Source organism: Bison bison, unplaced genomic scaffold (genome assembly GCF_000754665.1).
Source record: "Bison bison bison isolate TAMUID 2011002044 unplaced genomic scaffold, Bison_UMD1.0 scf7180017864248, whole genome shotgun sequence".
In the NCBI taxonomy this organism is placed as follows: Eukaryota; Metazoa; Chordata; class Mammalia; order Artiodactyla; family Bovidae; genus Bison; species Bison bison.
The window spans coordinates 1,470,329-1,488,136 of NW_011494820.1; the positions used below are offsets into that span (position 1 = coordinate 1,470,329).

The window sequence follows — 17,808 nt, forward strand, 5'->3', positions numbered from 1 at the left end:
AGTCCAACCTCAGGGCATTTGAACAAGCTGTTTCCTCTGCCTGAACTGCTCATCCCCCCAGATCTCTGTATGGCTCCTTCCTCAACCTCCTTCAGGCTTGCTCAGATTTCATCCTAACCCCCTTCCAAAACCAAAGCTGCCCACTGGCATCCTTCATCTCTTGCTTTATTTTTCTCTTTTGTCTTTCTTACTCTCTAACCTCCAATATAATTTATTAAGATCATCATTTCTTATCCATGCTTCCCGCAAGTGAGGTGATGGTCCACATGGCAGTCACACCTAGCTATTTAAGTAAAATGGAATAAAAATTAAACTGTAATTCTGGGACTTCCCTGGTGGTCCACTGGTTATAAGAATCCACCTTCCAGTACAGTGGACGCAGATTCAATCCCTGGTCAGGGAATTAAGATACCACATAGTGCCGGGCAACTAAGGCTGCATTCCACAACTACTGAGCCCACACACTCTGGAGCCCTTCTGCCACAACTGGAGCGAAGCCTGAATGTCAGGATGAAAAGCCAGCGTGCCACAACGAAGATGCTGTGTGCTACAAAGAAGACCCAAGTGGCCGCCTGCTATCGTACTAGACCATGTAGCTTGAGAACATTTCCATCACTAGGAAAGTTCTAGAGTATTGCTCTAGAATGTCAGCTTCCAGAGCTGTCTTGATCTCACCCTCATGCCTGGAATACAGCCAGCACTCAGTAGTTGCTTGCTAACTGAATAAAGGTAGGTGCTGGCCCTCCTGCAATGACAGAAGGCTGTCCCTGGGGTGGTAGCTTGTGCCCCTCGCGGATGGCCAGGGAGGCCTGTGGCTATGTCTGTGCCTGGCGCCACCCGGGCACGTGTGTGCACACACGTGGGGCAGCCAGGCCCCGGGACGCGTAAGCCGCAGCAGGTGCCCCGTGCCGCTGACACCTGCCCACGGGCTGGCGGTGACTCAGTCGCTTGCTGGTGCTGCATTTATTTTCGGCCTCATTAGCATTTCTGCTGCAAGCAGCAGGTGAGTAGGCGCCTGGGTCTCCCCCAGCACTGGCTGCCTCCCTCCACCCCGGCTGCCAGTGGGTAGAGTCTGGAGCCAAAAAACCGACCAAGGCCAGCCCAGATCCAGCCACGGCCCTGGGGGCTCCTCTCAGTGCTCTTTCCTTAGCAGCACGCTATGTGGTCTCCCTCCTAACCTTCTGACCATTCCTCCTCTAGCTCCTCTGGCACTGAGCCCCCTTCCCGTACCCATCCTCCACAACCAGTCTCTTCTCTGCCCCCCTCCCAGGATGAGCTTACCCTTATTTCATTGGCGTAAAACAAAACGCCCTTAAATTGAGACAAAGATTGTTGTCAGACAGCCCGGATTCAGACTTTATCCTTGACATTCCCCAATTGCAAGACTCTGCACAAGTCACTTGACTTCCCTGTGCCTTAGTTTCCCCACCTATAAAGGGAGAATCATAGTAGAACTTGCTCCCTAAAGACATTAAAAGGATTAGCTAGGGATTTCCCAGATGGTCCAGTGGTTAAGACCCTGTACTGCCAATGGTGGCGGAGGTGTGGGGGTGGGCATGGGTTCAATCCCTGGTCAGCTAACTAAAATCCACCATGCTGTGCAGAGTGGCCAAAAGATAAAAAATCTTAAAAAAATTTTTTTAATAAAAAGATTAACCAAGATGATTCCGGTAAAGTGCTCAAAGTAATCCAAACACAAAGGCAATCACAGATAATCATCAGCCTTTACCAATGCAAGTGCCCCTGCCCAGGGCCTGCCTGCCTCCTGGGCATCTAAGAAAAGAAGATGGGGCCCCAGACACAGCCCAGAGATGACAGGGTAGGCGATGAAACCCTGCATCCGCCGCTTCCATCGCCATGACACTTTGCCTTCAAAAAAAGGAGCAAGTGTAAAACCAATTGTGTTAATAAGAGTGTTTTGCAACTCAGAAAAAGTGCCTTTTAATTAGCTTCTTCTTTTTTTTTAAAGCTCATTTGACCAAAAAAAAAAAAAAAAGCCAAAATAGCTCAATATGACAGGACCTATAAACTAAAGGGCTGGAATTTGCAGGCTGAGTTATGGGCAGACCTGACGTCAGGAGAACAGGGTGGTGGCTCTCTTTGGACTCTGCTGGGCACAGAGCAACTAAGGCACATGTGGACTTGAGGTTTGATCACTGACTGGCTGGTAGTGACATATCTCCCTGAGCTTCAGTTTGCTATCTGTGAAATGGGGGTGATGCCCACCACTCCCGCCCCTTCCCTGCACGCACACTTCCCCATGGCAAGAGGTCCCTCAAGATGTGCACCACTGAATTCCAGTTGCAGTTCAACTCTTGTCCAGGAAGACCTCCCTGCCAAGCCTCCTCCTTCCGCCCTGCCCCCCCAGGGAGGGGTCTGTGTCAGCTCAGAGAGGACACGAGCATGATCTGCTGATGGTACTCATTCCCCAAACCAAACTCTGCCCGACTGCTCATCATCGCCTCACCACTCACGGTGTGCAAAACACATCATACACAACTTCACCTCGTGCCCTTTACCCAGGCTGGTGCCTCTGCCAGGAACACCCTTTCTGGAATTCAGCTCTGTCTGATGAGCCCCCATCTTGAACATCATCCCCTGCTAGAAACCTTCCCAGGCACCAAGGACAATGCTTCCTCCCAGCCCCAGGTCCCTGAGCACCAACACGGTGGCCTGGATGAGACCACGAGCTTCGAACTCACCCTCCTCTGCACTCCCATTTGCAGGAGTCCCTGGCAGGGCAGGCTCCTCTCCACTTGCTGCCTCCTCCCAGAAGCTCTCCACACTGGGGCTCCCCATCAGGACCTCCAGCTCAAATTCCTCTGGGCCCAGAGAGGCAGGCAGCAGGGTGCTGGGGGAGTCCCAAGGCACTGTAGGCTCCCCCGAGGAAACTGAAATGGGCTCATCCTTGTTGGCTGCTGTCGGCGTCCAAGGAGGAAGAATGGGGTCCCCTGAGTGGCTGCCCTCCTGTGGAGGCTCCAAGGCTCCCAGGGTTCCCTGGGTCACCAGCTGGCTCTCTGGCTCTGGGTGGGGCTGGGAGCTTGAGGAGGCCACTGTGAACACGGCCAGGACCCCGACCTTGTCCCCCAGGTCCAAGGACGTGACGGATGTCACCACACTTGTGTCCACAGCCATTTGAGGGCTCAAGGTGGGGCTTTCTGCTCCCTCAACCATGTGGGATCCAGGTTCCCAATGCCCACCAGCATCGCTGGTGTCCAGTGTGACTGTGGAAGCCATAGGATCCACTGTGACTCCTCCATCTGTAGCAGCCCAAGGCCCCAAACGTGGGGTGAACTTGGGCATCAAGGGGACTTCAGGGACCCCCAAGGGTGCAGATGGGGAGTGGGGGTCCAGCCCTTCCCTGTGCAGCGAGGCCCATATTTCCTGCGTCTTGTCCATGGAGGCCTGCAAGCTGGAAGTAGGACTCTCTGCTGTGTTGAAGACCCCAGACTCAGACTCCGAGACGCCTCTGGCTCCCATGGGCTCAGTGGCAGGCTCAGAAATAGTGATATCTGCCACCACATTCCAGTCCACAGAGGCCTGTGGGCTGGATCCGGGGTGCTCAGCTTTGCTGAGCTCAGTAGGGCTGGCCCCTCTAGTGTTTCCAAAGTCTGCTCCAGGGGAGTTGGGACTGGCTCCAGCTTGTGTGTCTGTGGCTGCCTGTGAAGGGGCCGGAGGACTTCCTCCTCTGTGGCTGCTGAGTGACAGGGATGTGGACTCTCCATCTTGTCCTGCCAGGCCCGAGGAGGAGGGCGGGGAGTACACTTCCAGATGGATGGGATCCTGTGGGCTGGCTTCGATTTCTGAGGCAGGGGAGGGCAGGGCAGTGGCCATGGCCTCACTATGCCCCTTGACTCCACTGGCCTCAGTGGGGAGGGATGTAGGAGGCTCCTGTGATAGGAGCCACAGTTTGGGGGCGCGAAGCATGGCCATGACAGGGAGGTCTGGAGAAATGGCCACAGGAGAAGCCTCCCAGGGGGTAGGGCTGGGGCCATTGGAAGGGTTGGGAGTGGTCTCTGAGGGGGACCAGGGCAGGTCGGAAGTGACTGGTCTCATACTAAAGCGCTTGGCTTCTCCTAGTTCCAGGCCAAGGGCTCTGCTGGGGTCTGGGATGATGGGTGGGACCACGGTTGGGGGCCACAGCCAGGGCTCTTGGGGGCTCCTGCCACCAAGGGAACCTGAAAAAATATCAACAGTTATTATAATTATCTCTCAGCAGCTCCTTCTTCTGATGGTCTCCTTGGCTCCAGGCCTGAGGAAGAGGGGTCTTCAGAGGCTTGGGGAGGCCAGGGGACCCAGCTGTGATTCGGAGCCTCCTCCCCTGCCTCCCTTAGGTCCCCAGGCAGGTCCCATCTCCCCCAGGGACCCCACTCACCAGCTCTGGGCATTTCCACCTCATTTGTCAGCACAGCCCAGGGGCTTTGGCTCTGGCCGCTCCCCAAGGCGTCTGTGGTTCCAGTGGTCATGGGAGGCTCCACATAATTCTCAGCAGCCTCTGGTGTGGGGGGCTGGATGCTGGCCTCGAGTGCCCCCTTCAGCCCTTGCTGGGGCTCCTGTTGCTGGAAGTGGCGCCCGTTCAGCCCTTTAAAGCGCTCCCTCTTCCTGGGCGTGGTGCTTGCTGGGGCTGTGTCTGTGTGCGTGCCCACCACAGTGCCTGCCTCCACGCTGCTGTGGCTGGGGGCCACTGTGCTCAGCCACACCTCCTCAGCCTCCAGGGCAGGACTTGAGGCCAATGTGGGGACCCCAGGGGCACGGCTGGGGGTCGCTTGAGATTCCTGCTTCTCTGCCAAGATCAGAGACTCTTCTTCCCCACTAGACACCAGAGGCTCCTGGATGTCCGGGGTGACTACCTCCTCCTCTTCCTGCAGACTGGGCTCCAATTCTCCAGCGGGGGGCCCTTCTGCCGACAGAATCTCCCCCTCATCTCCAGATGAGGGGGTCTCTGGGTCTCCATGTTGGGATGTGGGGTGATGAGCTGTGGGAGAAAGCAGAAGAGGTTGTGCTAGGCCCAGGGCCTAGCTGGGAAGTCCTGCCTGAAGTCTATCCACATTCCAGCATGCTGTAGCACAGATCTTCTACGTATTTCTGTCTCTCTGTGCCCCTCTGACTCTCTGGGTTGTTTCTGGGATCCCCCTGACTGAGAGATGGAGGTGCAAAGTTTTCGTCCCCATTGTTCAGACAGGTCCACTGTCAAAGTCAGAGTCAACTGGTCGCAATAAAGGGTCAAGAGACACCTTGGCCGGTGGGTGAAGCTCAGGCAGTGCCAACTCCCAGGGGGGCAGGTCAGACCTGGGCATGGCTCCTCCCCAGGGAGAGAAAGCGCCTAATGGGCATGGCCTCCCTACGAAGAAATTCCTCCCAACTCCTGCCCTTTCACATAAGACTCAGCTCCTTTGGATTTGAGGTTGGCAGCTTCTGAGGGTATGGAACCAACCCAAGGGCGAGGGTCATCCCCTGGTCCTGTCCCTGGGGCCGTGGCCTTGCTTATGGGGCGTGGCTAGCCCAGGCCTTAATCCCTTCCCAGCGGGTGCTCCTGTGCAAGGTTCCAGGCAAGAAGCTTTCCATCCAGAGGTCTGAGATCATCTCTTAGAGATCTCAGGAGACATACGTGCTAAGTCGCTTCAGTCGTGTCCGACTCTTTGCGACCCACGCTCCTCTGTCCATGAGATTCTCCAGGCAAGAATACTGGAGTGGGTTTCCATATCCTTCTCCAGGGGATCTTCCCAATCCAAAGATCAAACCCGCATCTTTTGCGTCTCCTGCATTGGCAGGCGGGTTCTTTACCACTAGCTCCACCTTGGAAGACCTAGACCACACACTCAACAGGACTTCCCCGCAGAGCTTGGCTTGCCTCGGGCTTGTCCTAAGGAGGGGCGGGGCTCCTATGGAAAGCTTGTCTCGGGGGTGTCACCCTTCCCTGGGGGCGTGGCTCACCGCAGAGTAAGTTTTCAACCTGTTTCTGCCCTACCTGACCTCCGCCTCCACTAGAAACCCAAACTTCCAGGGGCGTGGCCGTTTAGCAAAGCGCACGCCCTTGGGGCGTGGTCACCAGGAGACCCACCCTCCAGGGGCGAGGCTTCACACATACCTCTGAAGCAGTAGGCATCGAAGCGCTCTCCAGGTGCCGGGAAGCCAGTGCGGTTGGCAAAGCGGTATACGGTGCGCACGCCAGGGGCTGGGCCACCGCAGCGCCGACGCGGCGTCTGGATCGGGTAGCGCACGCTGCCGTCGGCCAGCCAGCCCGGGTCGCACTGGTCCAGGCCCTCATGCCAGGCCAGGTGCAGCTGTCCTACCGAGGCCAGCACGGCGCCCTGGCGTCGGCACTGGGCACGTGCGCCGGCCAGTGTCAGGCGGCGGGCCAGGCCTACGTAGAAGACCTCGCCTGCGGAAAGGCGCGGGAGAAGGTCAGAGGTGTCCCACGGACCCTCCCCCGGAGCCCGGGAAGGGGGTCCCATCTCAAATAGCCCTGATCTGGCCGGATTTGGGTTCTGGCTAAACGAGATGGAGGCAGCCGCAGCTGCGCGCCCCCGTCGCCAGAGCATCACTGCCATTGCCTCTCATGCAGTGCTAAGAGGGGGCTTCACTTTCTTTTTACAAATGAGGTAACTGAGGCGCCTGAACGAGTTGGGCTTCAGAGAGAGGAAGGGGCTTGGGGAAGGTGTGAGGAGGAAGGAAGTAGGAAGAGGGAGAAGGGGGCAGGAAGGGGGAGAGATTCAGAGAAAGGGAAGGGGCACAAAGGAGAGGGGCTCAGGGAGTGGAGGAAAAACCGGCGGGTCCAGGTCTTGGCTGTGGGTTTAGAGAGGGATAAAACTTAGGAGAGCTAGGCAAGGACTTAGGTAAGGATGGGGGGTTAGGAAGGATAAAGGGGCTCAGAGAAGGGGGCGTTCTACCAGCCCCAGACTTACCCCCCAGCTCACGGGCAAAGCAATACACATCGTAGAGTTCCCGTGGGTCTCGCCTCCCATAGTTCCTCACCCCCGGAAGGCTGCTACGGTCACCATAGCAACCAGGACGGGACTGGGTGATAGGATACCTGACAAGACAAAGTGGGGGCCTCTCTCAGATTTGTGCTCCGGGGGCTCCCAAGGAACCTCTTTCTCCAGGGGCTAGCTCTCCGTCTCCCTACGCTGTGTACCCACTCACCGAACAGTGCGGTCAGAAAGCCACCCGGCATCGCAGTTGTCAAAGCCGTCCTCAAAGGCAGCCTGCAGGTGCCGCGGGGCTGCAATGGTGGCTGAGTTGAGACGACAGGCCTCCTGAGCCTCAGCAAAAGTTAGAGAGTAGCGATCCAGGGCTGCTCGGTAGTGGAACACAACACCTATGCAGAAACGCCCAGGATAGGGAGCTGATTTACGCTGAAATCTTCAAGCACAGACCTCCCTCTTACCGAACACACCACCTAGACTAACAATAATAGATGACCTGCTGCCCTACACTGCCCTGTACCATGTCTGTTCACTCAGCACCAGGCACAGGGCTAGGGTGATGATGGGCAGTGACACTGATATACCCTGGTTTTACAGATGAGGAAGTTGATAACGGCCATAAAGGGCTAGAATTTGTTAAATATTTGCTATGTAAAAAACACTTACAAGCACCATGTACATACATGCTAAGTCACTTTAGTCGTGTCTGACTCTTTGCAATCCCATGGATTGTAGTTCACTAGGCTCCTCTGTCCACGGGATTCTTCAGACAAGAAGAATGTCCATGGCATGGGTTGCCATGCCCTCCTCCAGGGGATCTTCTCCACCCAGGGATCGAACCCAGGTCTCCCACATTGCAGACAGATTCTTTACTGTCTGAGCTACTGGGAAGCCCTATGTTGGCCATGGGCCAACAATGTCTCACTGTGTATTTTATGGGGTCGACCAATCATTCCCTTTCCAAGGCCTTTCCAAGGGGATCTTCCCAACCCAGCGATTGAACCCACATCTCTTAAGTCTCCTGCATTGGCAGGTGTGTTCTTTACCACTAGCACCACCCCGGAAGCCCCTTTATACTCATTACCTCATTGAAATCTTACAACGACCCTATGATTATCCCCATTTCCAAAGGAGGAAACAAAGGCTCAGAGAGGTTGAGGGACAAGTCTAGGGCCATATGACCAGTATAAGGGAGAGCCAGAATTTGTATTCAGGAAGATCTGGACTCCAAAGACAGCATTCTTCATGCCAGGGTTAGGGAGTGGAGGTAACAGAAGGCATGGACAAGAGTGAGAGACATTCTTCCTTTCAGGAACTAAGCACACGCACTGGGAGAGGAAGCAAAGAGCAACCGGTGATCAAACGTGGCTCTTGCCCAGTTTAGAAATGGAGTCACTCACGGCTTCCTGGAGGAGGTAACGTGTAATTCACATCCTGGTTTATCAGATGTGAAGCATCAGTAAGCTCACTGTGACTCAAATTCTGATTTAGGGATGAGAGAAATGGCTGAGTGAGACAAAAGAAATTAAACATTTTGCTCCATCTTATTACACTGAGAGCTCCCAGAAGGCAGAAGCTGTGTCCCAGTCATGGCTGTGTCTCCAGCACCAGGCTGTCACGTGGTAGTCGCTCAATAAAGGTCTGGTAGAATGAACAAACCAAACAAACCCAGAGGTGGAATTCCCTTCTTTCATCACTTACCAGTTTTCTTTGAGGTTTATTAGTTTTGAGAACAAGGCTTTAGAAAGGGGAACATTGGCTGACCCCATAAAATATGCACTGAGACATTGTTGGGCGTGGAAAGACTGTGCTCCAGAACAGGGGGGTGCAGGGACTTCCCTCGTGGCCAACATAGGGCTTCCCAGGTGGCTGAGACAGTAAAGAATCTGCCTGAAATGTGGGAGACCCAGGTTTGATCCCTGGGTCAGGACAGTCCCCTGGAGGAGGGCATGGCAACCCATTCCAATATTCTTGCCTGGAGAATACCATGGACAGAGGAGCCTGGCAGGCTACAGGACAGAGTGACTAACACTTTCACTTCCACTTTTCAACACAGGTTAAGGGAAATTGACTTCCCATTTGGCATCCACAGGATGTTCTCCACACAATGATCCTTTCATTGATTCAGTGCTCAAATATCTATTGAGCATCTTCTGTATGCCATGCCCTTTTCTAGGACTTTGGTTTAATAATTAAAAAAATATATATTTGTTTGCATTGTTCAGCTTGACTGGTTAGGAAAACAGAAACTACACTGAATATTTCAACAGAAAGAATTTAATGTACAAATTGGTTAAACAGATATGTGAGGACTGTCACTTCCTTAATATATAATTCCTTTTCATATTTTTTTAAACGAATTCTACCTGTATTTTTAAAATGTTTGTTATTTATTTATTTGGCTGCACAGCTCTTAATTGTAGCATGCAGGATCTTTAGTTTTGGCTTGTGGGATCTAGTTCCCTGACCAAGGATCAAACTCCAGGCCCCCTGCCTTGGGAACGTGGAGTCTTAGCCACTGGATCATCAGGGAAGTCCCCTTAACATATATTTTTCAATCGACTTTTTAAAAAGAACTTCCCTTTTAAAAAACACATATTTATTTTAAAAAGAAATTTGTATTCCTATTTAAAATACAAAACCAATATCCTCTGCCTTATGTGAAAGTAGATGACCATGACATGGACTGCAGGTTATGAAATCCTGTGAAATGTTGTGGCCTGTAAGAGACTAGTCAGAGGCTGCTTTCTCTTAGCTAAAAAACAGAGATGTTAAAAACAGAGGAGTACGCATAGAGACTTTCTTCATGATTTTATCAGAATTGAGAGCAAATCATTGTTCAGGGAGTATTTCTTTCTTTCTTTCTTTTTTGCCTGCAGGATCTTAACTTGCCCAAAAGGGGTTGAATCCAAGCCCTCGAACCCAGGCCCTTGGCAGTGAAAGCGCAGAGTCCTAACCACTGGACACCAGGGAATTCCCCAAGGAGTGATTTCTAAGATGACGTTCAGTGAGTGCACTTCCCCGTCCCAGCCTTGGCCCCTCCCCTTCCCCCAACTGACCCGTCACCTCCAGGGGCACCAGGTCCTGCTCATCCTCGATGCCCCTCACCACCTGGCAGCGGTAGAGCCCGGAGTCGCTGGCCCTCAGTGGTCCCAGCAGCAACGTGGCGTTGGCTCGGTGCCGGGGGTAGGCGGGAAGTGACACACGTCCCTGCCAGCCCTTGGCGACTCGGACCACGTTGTCCTTGGCTACTAGGATGGGCAAGTCCTGCCGCTGGCCTGATGCAGTCCGCACCTTGGTCCATTTGATCCGTGGGGCTTCTCGAGCTGCACCTGGCCGTGGCCGCAGGCTAAAGAGACAGGGCAGGGCCACCAACTCTGCCAGGGCAGCCCGGACTGACCCAGACCCCACTTTCTGCATGTGGAGCCCCTTCTCAGCAGTGGCTGCAGCTGCGGTGGTGTGCTGTGGGCCTGGGGAGGAGAAGGTGGAGAGAGGGCCTGATTGAGAGGCAAGGACCAGCAGAGACTGCAGCTTTCCTCACCTTACAGACAGGGAGACTGAGGCCAGAGAGGTTAGGCTGCCTATACAACATCACAGGGCAGTACACAGATCTGAGATCTGCAGCCCAATCTGTGAGCAGAAGAGGGGTAACCGGGTCGGATCCTTTCATAGTTCTGCCTACACTCAAAGTCCAGATCCTGGAGACCAGAGATTTGACTCTCAGTGTCACTGACGTGGCCATGGAAAAGTTAGTGTTCTCCTCTGAGCCATGGTTTCCCTAAAAGTTAAACGAGAGGCAACCATCGGAAGGGAACCGGTGTTTGTGGAGTACCTTCTACATACCAGGCACTTTATAAATAGCAATCAGCTCATTTGCTTTTCATAACCATCTGCAGAGGTAGCCATCTCTCATCCTTTTCTGGGGGAGTTGAGGAAATTGAGGCTCACAGACATCATACTTGCTTAAGGCCACAGAGCAAATCAGGAGGCATTTCTAAAGTCTGGCCTTTTGACCACCACTGGGGAGATGCCAGGGAGAGGCATACAGGGTTTTATTTCTATTGCTACACCCATGGCAGGCATCACTAATCAATCTTCATACGATTCTCTCTCCCTTTTTTTTTTCCCCTCTCTTTCTCTCTTCAGCTCATCTCAGCAAAACAGTGAGAGGCGGGAACCTCTAGCCTCTGCTGGCAATGACTAAAAATAACCTCTCAGGTGTCTTGTTCGCTTTTGACTGTTCAAAGACTTTTTTTCATCTATTCTCATTTTATTCTCCAGACCAAGCCAGAGAACCAGCAGGAGAAGACTCTCAAGTTAAAAGGCTGCCCCATCTTGTCAGTTCTCCAGACCCCAACCTCTCCCACCTCACAAGCAAACTCACCCTGCTCCCCAGCCACAAAGAGAAGCATCTGGAGGGTCAGGAGGCCTGAGACCCAGACAGACAAGGCCCCCATCCTGGACCTGAAACAAGATGGAGAGGGAGTACAGGGGTGAGTACATCCCTTCTAGACAGTTGACATGAAAGGACCAATTCCTCCCCCTCTACAGATCTGGAAATGTGGGCTAGAGAGGCCATGCATCACTCAAGGTCACACAGTCAACAAGCAAGGGCAGATCCGGGATCCAAATCCAGGACGAACTTACTTCAGAACCCCAGCAAGTGAAGTCTGATGGTCAGAGCATGAGTGCATCAAACCGGGGTTGTCTCTCTGCCTGTTCCTTGCTGTGTGACCTTGAGCACATAGCTTAGCTTCTCTGTGCCTCAGTTTCTTTGCAGGTCAGATGGGGATAAAGTCAGGTAGTTGGAAGGAATAGATCAGTCAATTCAGTCAATACATACAAAATACTTAGCACTGCCTGGCATGAAGGGGTAAATTTCAGCTGTTATTATTATTGACTTTAACAGCCAAGATCAAAATCCCATTTTTCCAGTTGGCCTCCTAAATCAAATTGGGGGCCCCTAGAGGGCAACATCCAGTCCTAGTCTGCCTGGGGTCCCCAGTTCTGGCAGTAGGCTGGCCTCCAAGCCAGCCTGTAATCTGAGTTTGCTGACTGACACGATTCTCAGCTTCAATTCCAGGATCTGGTTGTTGCCAAGATTCTATTCCTGGTTTCTGGGATTTTTGAAGAGCTGCCAAGTCCCAGCTGGAGGAAGGGGCCTCGCCCTTGCCCATCCCATCCTCCGTCTGAATTCACACTGCCTGGCGAGGAGGCCTCCTAGATCCACAGATAAACTCCTGCTGTGGGTCCAGACTTCTGTAGAGGTTGTGGCACATGATAATAAAGTGCACAAATACTGAGCACTACCTGTAAGCAAAGCCCGTTACAGGCACTGGGACACAGCGTCCTCCCAGACTTCACATTCTTCCCGAGACTAGAAACCCTGGTATGGCTCCCCCCTAAAGCCTCCCACTCCTCTGAAAGCCCCCTCCCTGTGTCCCCCTCCCCCACCAACGTGCCTCAGCAGGTGGGGACAGACGGGAAGTTAAAACATTACCTATAAACCCAGCCCCTGCACCCTCTTCCTGATAAAAGAATAGCCCTGAGTAGGGGAGTGTAGATGGAGTCCGGAATAGGGTCCTGCGGGGGACCGCGGGGCCCTGCCAGGTTCCAGCTTCCAGAGGCCCGGTAGGAAGGCAGGCCGGGGACCTGTCCGTGGTGCTGAACTTTGGGGCGGCAACACAGAGGCACTGCCCACTCTCCTTGCCTTCTTAGGACAGTAACTCAGGGTCCAGAGAGGCTGAGTGGTTTGCCTAGGACTGCACAGCAGGGCAGAGGTCAGCTCCTGGTATGGTGTCCGTAACTACCAACGTGTAAACCTCAGCAGTTTCAACCTCCATCCCTGGCTGTCCTCATTTCCCCCTTTCAGAACCCTGAGCGGGGCAGGGTCCTCTGAGAGCTCAAGTCCTGGATAGGTATTAAAGGATGGGGCAGGACTCTGGCTGTGCCTGCCCCAGGAGAGCCTTGCATGAGTGCGTGCTAAGTCACTTTAGTTCTGTCCGGTTTTTTGCAACCCTGTGGACCGTAGCCCACCAGGCTCCTCTGTCCATGGGATTCTCCAGGCAAGAACACTGGAGTGGGTTGCCATGCCCTCCTCCAGGGGATCTTCCTGACCTAGGGATCGAACCTGCATCTCTTACATCTCCTGCAATGGCAGGCAGGTTCTTTACCACTAGTGCCCCCTGGGAAGCCTTAGGAGGTGGCAAGTACAGAGAATTCTCACGCACGTGCACAACCACACACCCCTCCACACACACACACTTTGTATGATTCACAGCTCAAACTATATCCTCATGACTAGGTTTCCAGGCCTGTCTCTACTCCCTACGTGTTGCTTCATCACTCTGTGCCTCAGTTTTCCCACTTGTAAAATGGGGATCACCCAGCACAGACCTCAGCATGTTACTGGAAGAATGGAATGAGCTGACTTGTGAAGCCTAAGAAATGTTCACATAAACAACAGCTACTTGTACACAAAGGCTTGTGTGCACACTCAAATACCCAATACTGGTCCAACAAGGTGAGAGACAGAGGTTCAGCTGCACCCTCCTCCTGCCACACACACGCCTTCCCACACATACCCCGTCCCCTCCAACAGCACCCTCACACACCCACACCCTTTCTCTTAAAATACCTCTTCCCCAGGGCCACCAGAGGTGAGCATTTACACAGCTGTCTGGGGCTTGTCCCCTTATTAATAATGCATGAGTCTCATACATATGCAAGTAGGGGCCTGTGGGGCTCTGGGGGAGGGGTGGCCAGGAAGAAAGAGAGGGAAGAAAGTGTGTGTGTGTGTGTGCGCGCGCGCGCGCCTGTGTCTCCCCCTCCTTCACACCCACCTCCTGTCTCAGAAGGCATTGAGTGAGGGTGAGTTTGCCCGCAGGCGTGTTTTTGTGTGTTGTGCCTGGTTGTGCATCGAGGCGCTGTCCAGGCAAGGATGCGCTCTGTGTATGGGACCATGTACGAGGGTCCACAGTGGCAGTGTGTACCGGGTGGGCCCAGGGGGCCAAGTGTGGTCTCTGGGTGTGTGGGCACCAGTAATGCTTAGCAGAGGCTATGAGCACACACGTGTACATGTTGCTGGCCTTGGAGTCAGGGTGTATTTGTGTGCGTGGGTTCAACGCATGGAACTCCTTGGAGGAGAAAGGAAGCCGGGCTCAGTTATTCAGCCCTGGTTGCCCCTTGGAGACCTGAACCCCCTGCCAATGTCTCCCCCATTAGCTCCCCAATTCTGCACACAGACCACACCTCACACTCCCCCACCCAGGGCCCACACTGCCAACCACATGGAGAGGTCCTGGCTGTACACACAGGACACACACACAGCCACACACTCTAGGCTCAGAGCCTTGGAGACTCACACGCACAGATTCACAGTGACATTAACAAAGAGAGACAATATGGGCACTTACAAGGCAGGCAGCATGTCTTCTACACAAAGACACACACCCACAGTCTCAGGCTCCCCACGGAAACCCCTCGATGAGGCCATGCTGTCAGACACAGTTCCTCACACACACTCACACATGTAGCTGCCAGCCCCTGGCACAGACCAGACTGGATAAATTGTGGCTTTGGTGACTGGTGGGCACATATCATTTTGCAACCGGGTGATGTGGCCTCGGCACAAGTTTCCTGACAAAGACACAACCTCGGTCACATTAGACTCACAGAGGACACCATAAGCATCCACCTCCTCCCAGCATGGGGTAGACACACACACATATACGCACACACACACACACACAAGTCCCTAGCTCCTGGGGGACAGCTTCCATTTGGGAATGTCCCCACGCCAGCGAGGCTGCTGGGGTTCTGGGGTCCCACAGTCTGCCCAGGCTTCCCTCCCTGCCCTTCCCCCACAACCCCCGCTGGGGCCCAGCGCCAACCCTCTCTTCAGCCTGGCTGTCTCCCATTAATGCTGCCGAGAGGAACAAAGCCCCACACACAGGCATGGGGGTCGCTCCTGCCCAGGCTGGGGCCAGGGCCCCAGCCCCTTACTTCCCAGTGTCTGTGCCCCCAAACCAATCCAGGACTTCCACATGCATCCATATGGCCAGACAGAACTGAAGGGGTGAGGCGAGGGTCTGTGTCTGGTGGTGAGGACACGGCCAGATGCGAAAGTACTGGGGCGGCTCCCCCTTAGCGACTGGGTGCTCTGATTGATAGCTAGGGATTTAAGGGGCTCTCACTTAGTATTCACCTCGGACACACAGCATGCTCCCCAAGAGAAGGGACAGCACCCCAACTCTAGGTCCCAGGAAACAACAGGAACCACCGTGGGATGGAGCGCCCCCAGAGCCTCCTGCCTGAGTCAAGATGTGGTAACAAGACCTGAGCCAAAAGGGCAGAGACACCGCAGGACACCCCTTCCCTATGGGGGTTCAGTCTTTGTACAGACCCCCTTCTATCGGGCTCAGGCTGGTCTGGGGAGCCCCTCACCACTGCAGTCCATCCTGGAATCCTGCATTCATCTGGAAACTGGGAATCCCCACTTAAAATCTTGGGGTGTCTCAGCTCAGACACGGGGTGCCCTGTTCCGGAGTCCCACGCTCAGCGGGTGGCTGTTCCCCTCTTATCTCTAAACTTGGGGCTCCCCTTCTTTAGCTTTGGTTCCAGTGCCTCCCCAGCTCTAAGACCCACCCCCAGCCCGGCCCCTCCCCATCGAAGGGTCGTCTGCATTCTCTAGACAACCTTACCCCCAAATCCGAATCCCCCTGACATTCTCAAGCCCTCTCCTAGTTTGCCTTCCCTCCCCAACTCGAGGCTTCCCTCCCCCTCTAAGCCACCACCCCATGCTAGGGGCTTCTCTCTGATCCCAGCCCCCTCTCCCCCAAATCTTGAGCTCTGTGTGAATCCCCTAGGACCTCTCCCTCAACGTAACCCCCTCCCCACGACCGACCCCCACCTGGCTCCTAGCGCCAACGCATCCCGTGGCGGTCGACCGGCACAAAGGACGCTCGGCTGGGCTCAATCCGCGCCGGGTCCACCCCTGCGCCCTGCGCTCTGCTCGCCCCAGCGCCGCCTCAGCGCTTATAAAGGGGCTGCGGGGCTGCTTTGCGCATGCGCCCCCGCCAGCCTGAAGCCTCCAACTGTGCGAGGGAGGGGGTTCCCTCTGCCTAAAATCCCCTCCCCACTCCTACGACCACTCACCCCACCCCAGAGACGACTGTGCCAGACTTCTTCCCATTCACAATCAGTGTCCCCAGAAGTCCCATGGTGGGCCTGCTCCATCTTACAGATGGGGAAACTGAGTCCCCAGGGAGATGAAGTCTCTCTCTCTCTCTCTCAAGGTCACGCCTAGACAAAGTGCAGAGCTGGGATTCCAATCCTGGTCTGTCTAGCTCTCCAGGGCTCACACTTTAAACAGTTTTGGCTACAGTTACTGTTTTACACCACAGTATAAGAGAGGAAGCGAGACTCAGAGAGGAAAGCAAGCTCCTTAGGGCACACAGATGGTAAGAGACTTGCAAAGTCAGGGCCCAGGTGTGTCACACCCAGAGCTGTTTCTGCCAGTGCCAGCCAGAACTATCATCCATCCACTCATTCTATTATCTAGTCAGCTTTTATGGAGCACCTGGGGTGGACCAGGTATTGTTGTTACAGAAATATTTTTGCTTTGTTGGGGGGGGTGGTGTGCATGTCTTTGTAGGGAGATCCCAGATCTCAAAAGGTCTACAATGGAATATCATTCAGCCATAAAAAGGAACGAAGTACTAATACACGTTCCAACATAGATGAACTTTGAAAATACTATGCTGAGTGAACGAAGCCAAGCACAAAAGGGTCACAGTCTGAGTCCCTTTATATGAAATGTTCAGAATAGATAGATACAGAGGCAGAGAGTAGATCGGGATGACCAGGAGCTGGGGGAGGGGAATGACGGAGGGACCCCACATGGGGACAGGGCTTCCTCTGGGCCCGCTGGACGTATTCTAGAACTAGACAGTGGTGATGGCTGCACAGTAACGTGGGTCACCGCCACTAACCGTGCACTTGCAAATGGGAAATTCTGTGTTCTGTGCATTTCCCCATAATGACAAGTGGAAATGAGGGAGGACAAAAATATAAAGAAATCAGCCCTTTGCCTAGCAAGCCTTTCTTCCCAGGGTCTCCGTTTCTCAGCACCGAGACTGGGCTGTGCTGGCTGAGTGTCCTGCATCCAGGTATGTGTGTGGCTGTATCTCTGAGGGTGGGTCTCGACTGGTGGGAAAATAAAGAAACAGGGAACTGGGTGATTTCAGCAAGATTACCAAAAAGGGGGTGAGAATGAGTGAAGGATGAAGGTGGGCTAGTGGTGGCCATAGGGACCAACGTGACACACTGGGGAACTTCTCATCACAAAAGACGGATGGTGGTCAGGGGTCACACCACTGTGAGTGTCTGCAGGTGGCAGGCCGCAGGGACAGGAGTCTGGGTGACTTGTGTGGGGGCAGCTTGGCCCCCACAAGTCCAGAGTTCAAAACCCCTTTCTGAGGAGTTCCATGCTGGTCTAATGGTTAGAATTCCACACTTTCACTACCATGGCCAAGGTTCAGTCCCTGGTCAGGAAACTGAGACCCCACAGGCTTTGAAGCATGCCACCCCCCAAAAAAAAATCCTCTCTGAAATCCCTAACAGTGTAACTCTGGACCAGCCATTTCATTTTCCTGTGTCTCAGTTTCCCTGTCAAAAACAGGGATCATTAAACGTAAACCACCTTAAGGGTTGCTGGGAGAGTGAAATGGGAAGTAAACACAGAAGCTGGGAGCTGCTATCAAGCTGCTGCCCATTTTCCAGCCAAGAAAACTGAGGCTCAGGGAGATAGGACCCCCTGCCTGAGGTTGCAGAGTATGGGTAGGGGCCAACTGGGAGCCCTGATGCTGAAGCTGAAACTCTA

The 17,808-nt window shown here is 54.0% G+C and overlaps 1 protein-coding gene across 1 annotated transcript in view; it reads right to left on the minus strand.

The window, feature by feature from the left end:
- Positions 1–15,928, minus strand: part of NCAN (neurocan) — a 30,553-nt gene extending 14,625 nt beyond the window's left edge. The window contains exons 1-9 of the mRNA XM_010847256.1: positions 15,838–15,928; positions 11,311–11,390; positions 9,986–10,396; positions 7,144–7,318; positions 6,906–7,033; positions 6,089–6,382; positions 4,376–4,975; positions 3,696–4,178; positions 2,703–3,635 (exon numbers count right to left, since the gene is read on the minus strand). Of these exons, the coding sequence (XP_010845558.1) occupies positions 2,703–3,635; positions 3,696–4,178; positions 4,376–4,975; positions 6,089–6,382; positions 6,906–7,033; positions 7,144–7,318; positions 9,986–10,396; positions 11,311–11,383 (3,097 nt within the window). The 5' untranslated portion in view covers positions 11,384–11,390; positions 15,838–15,928. The remainder of the gene's footprint in view (positions 1–2,702; positions 3,636–3,695; positions 4,179–4,375; positions 4,976–6,088; positions 6,383–6,905; positions 7,034–7,143; positions 7,319–9,985; positions 10,397–11,310; positions 11,391–15,837) is intronic.
- Positions 15,929–17,808: the final 1,880 nt, after the last annotated feature.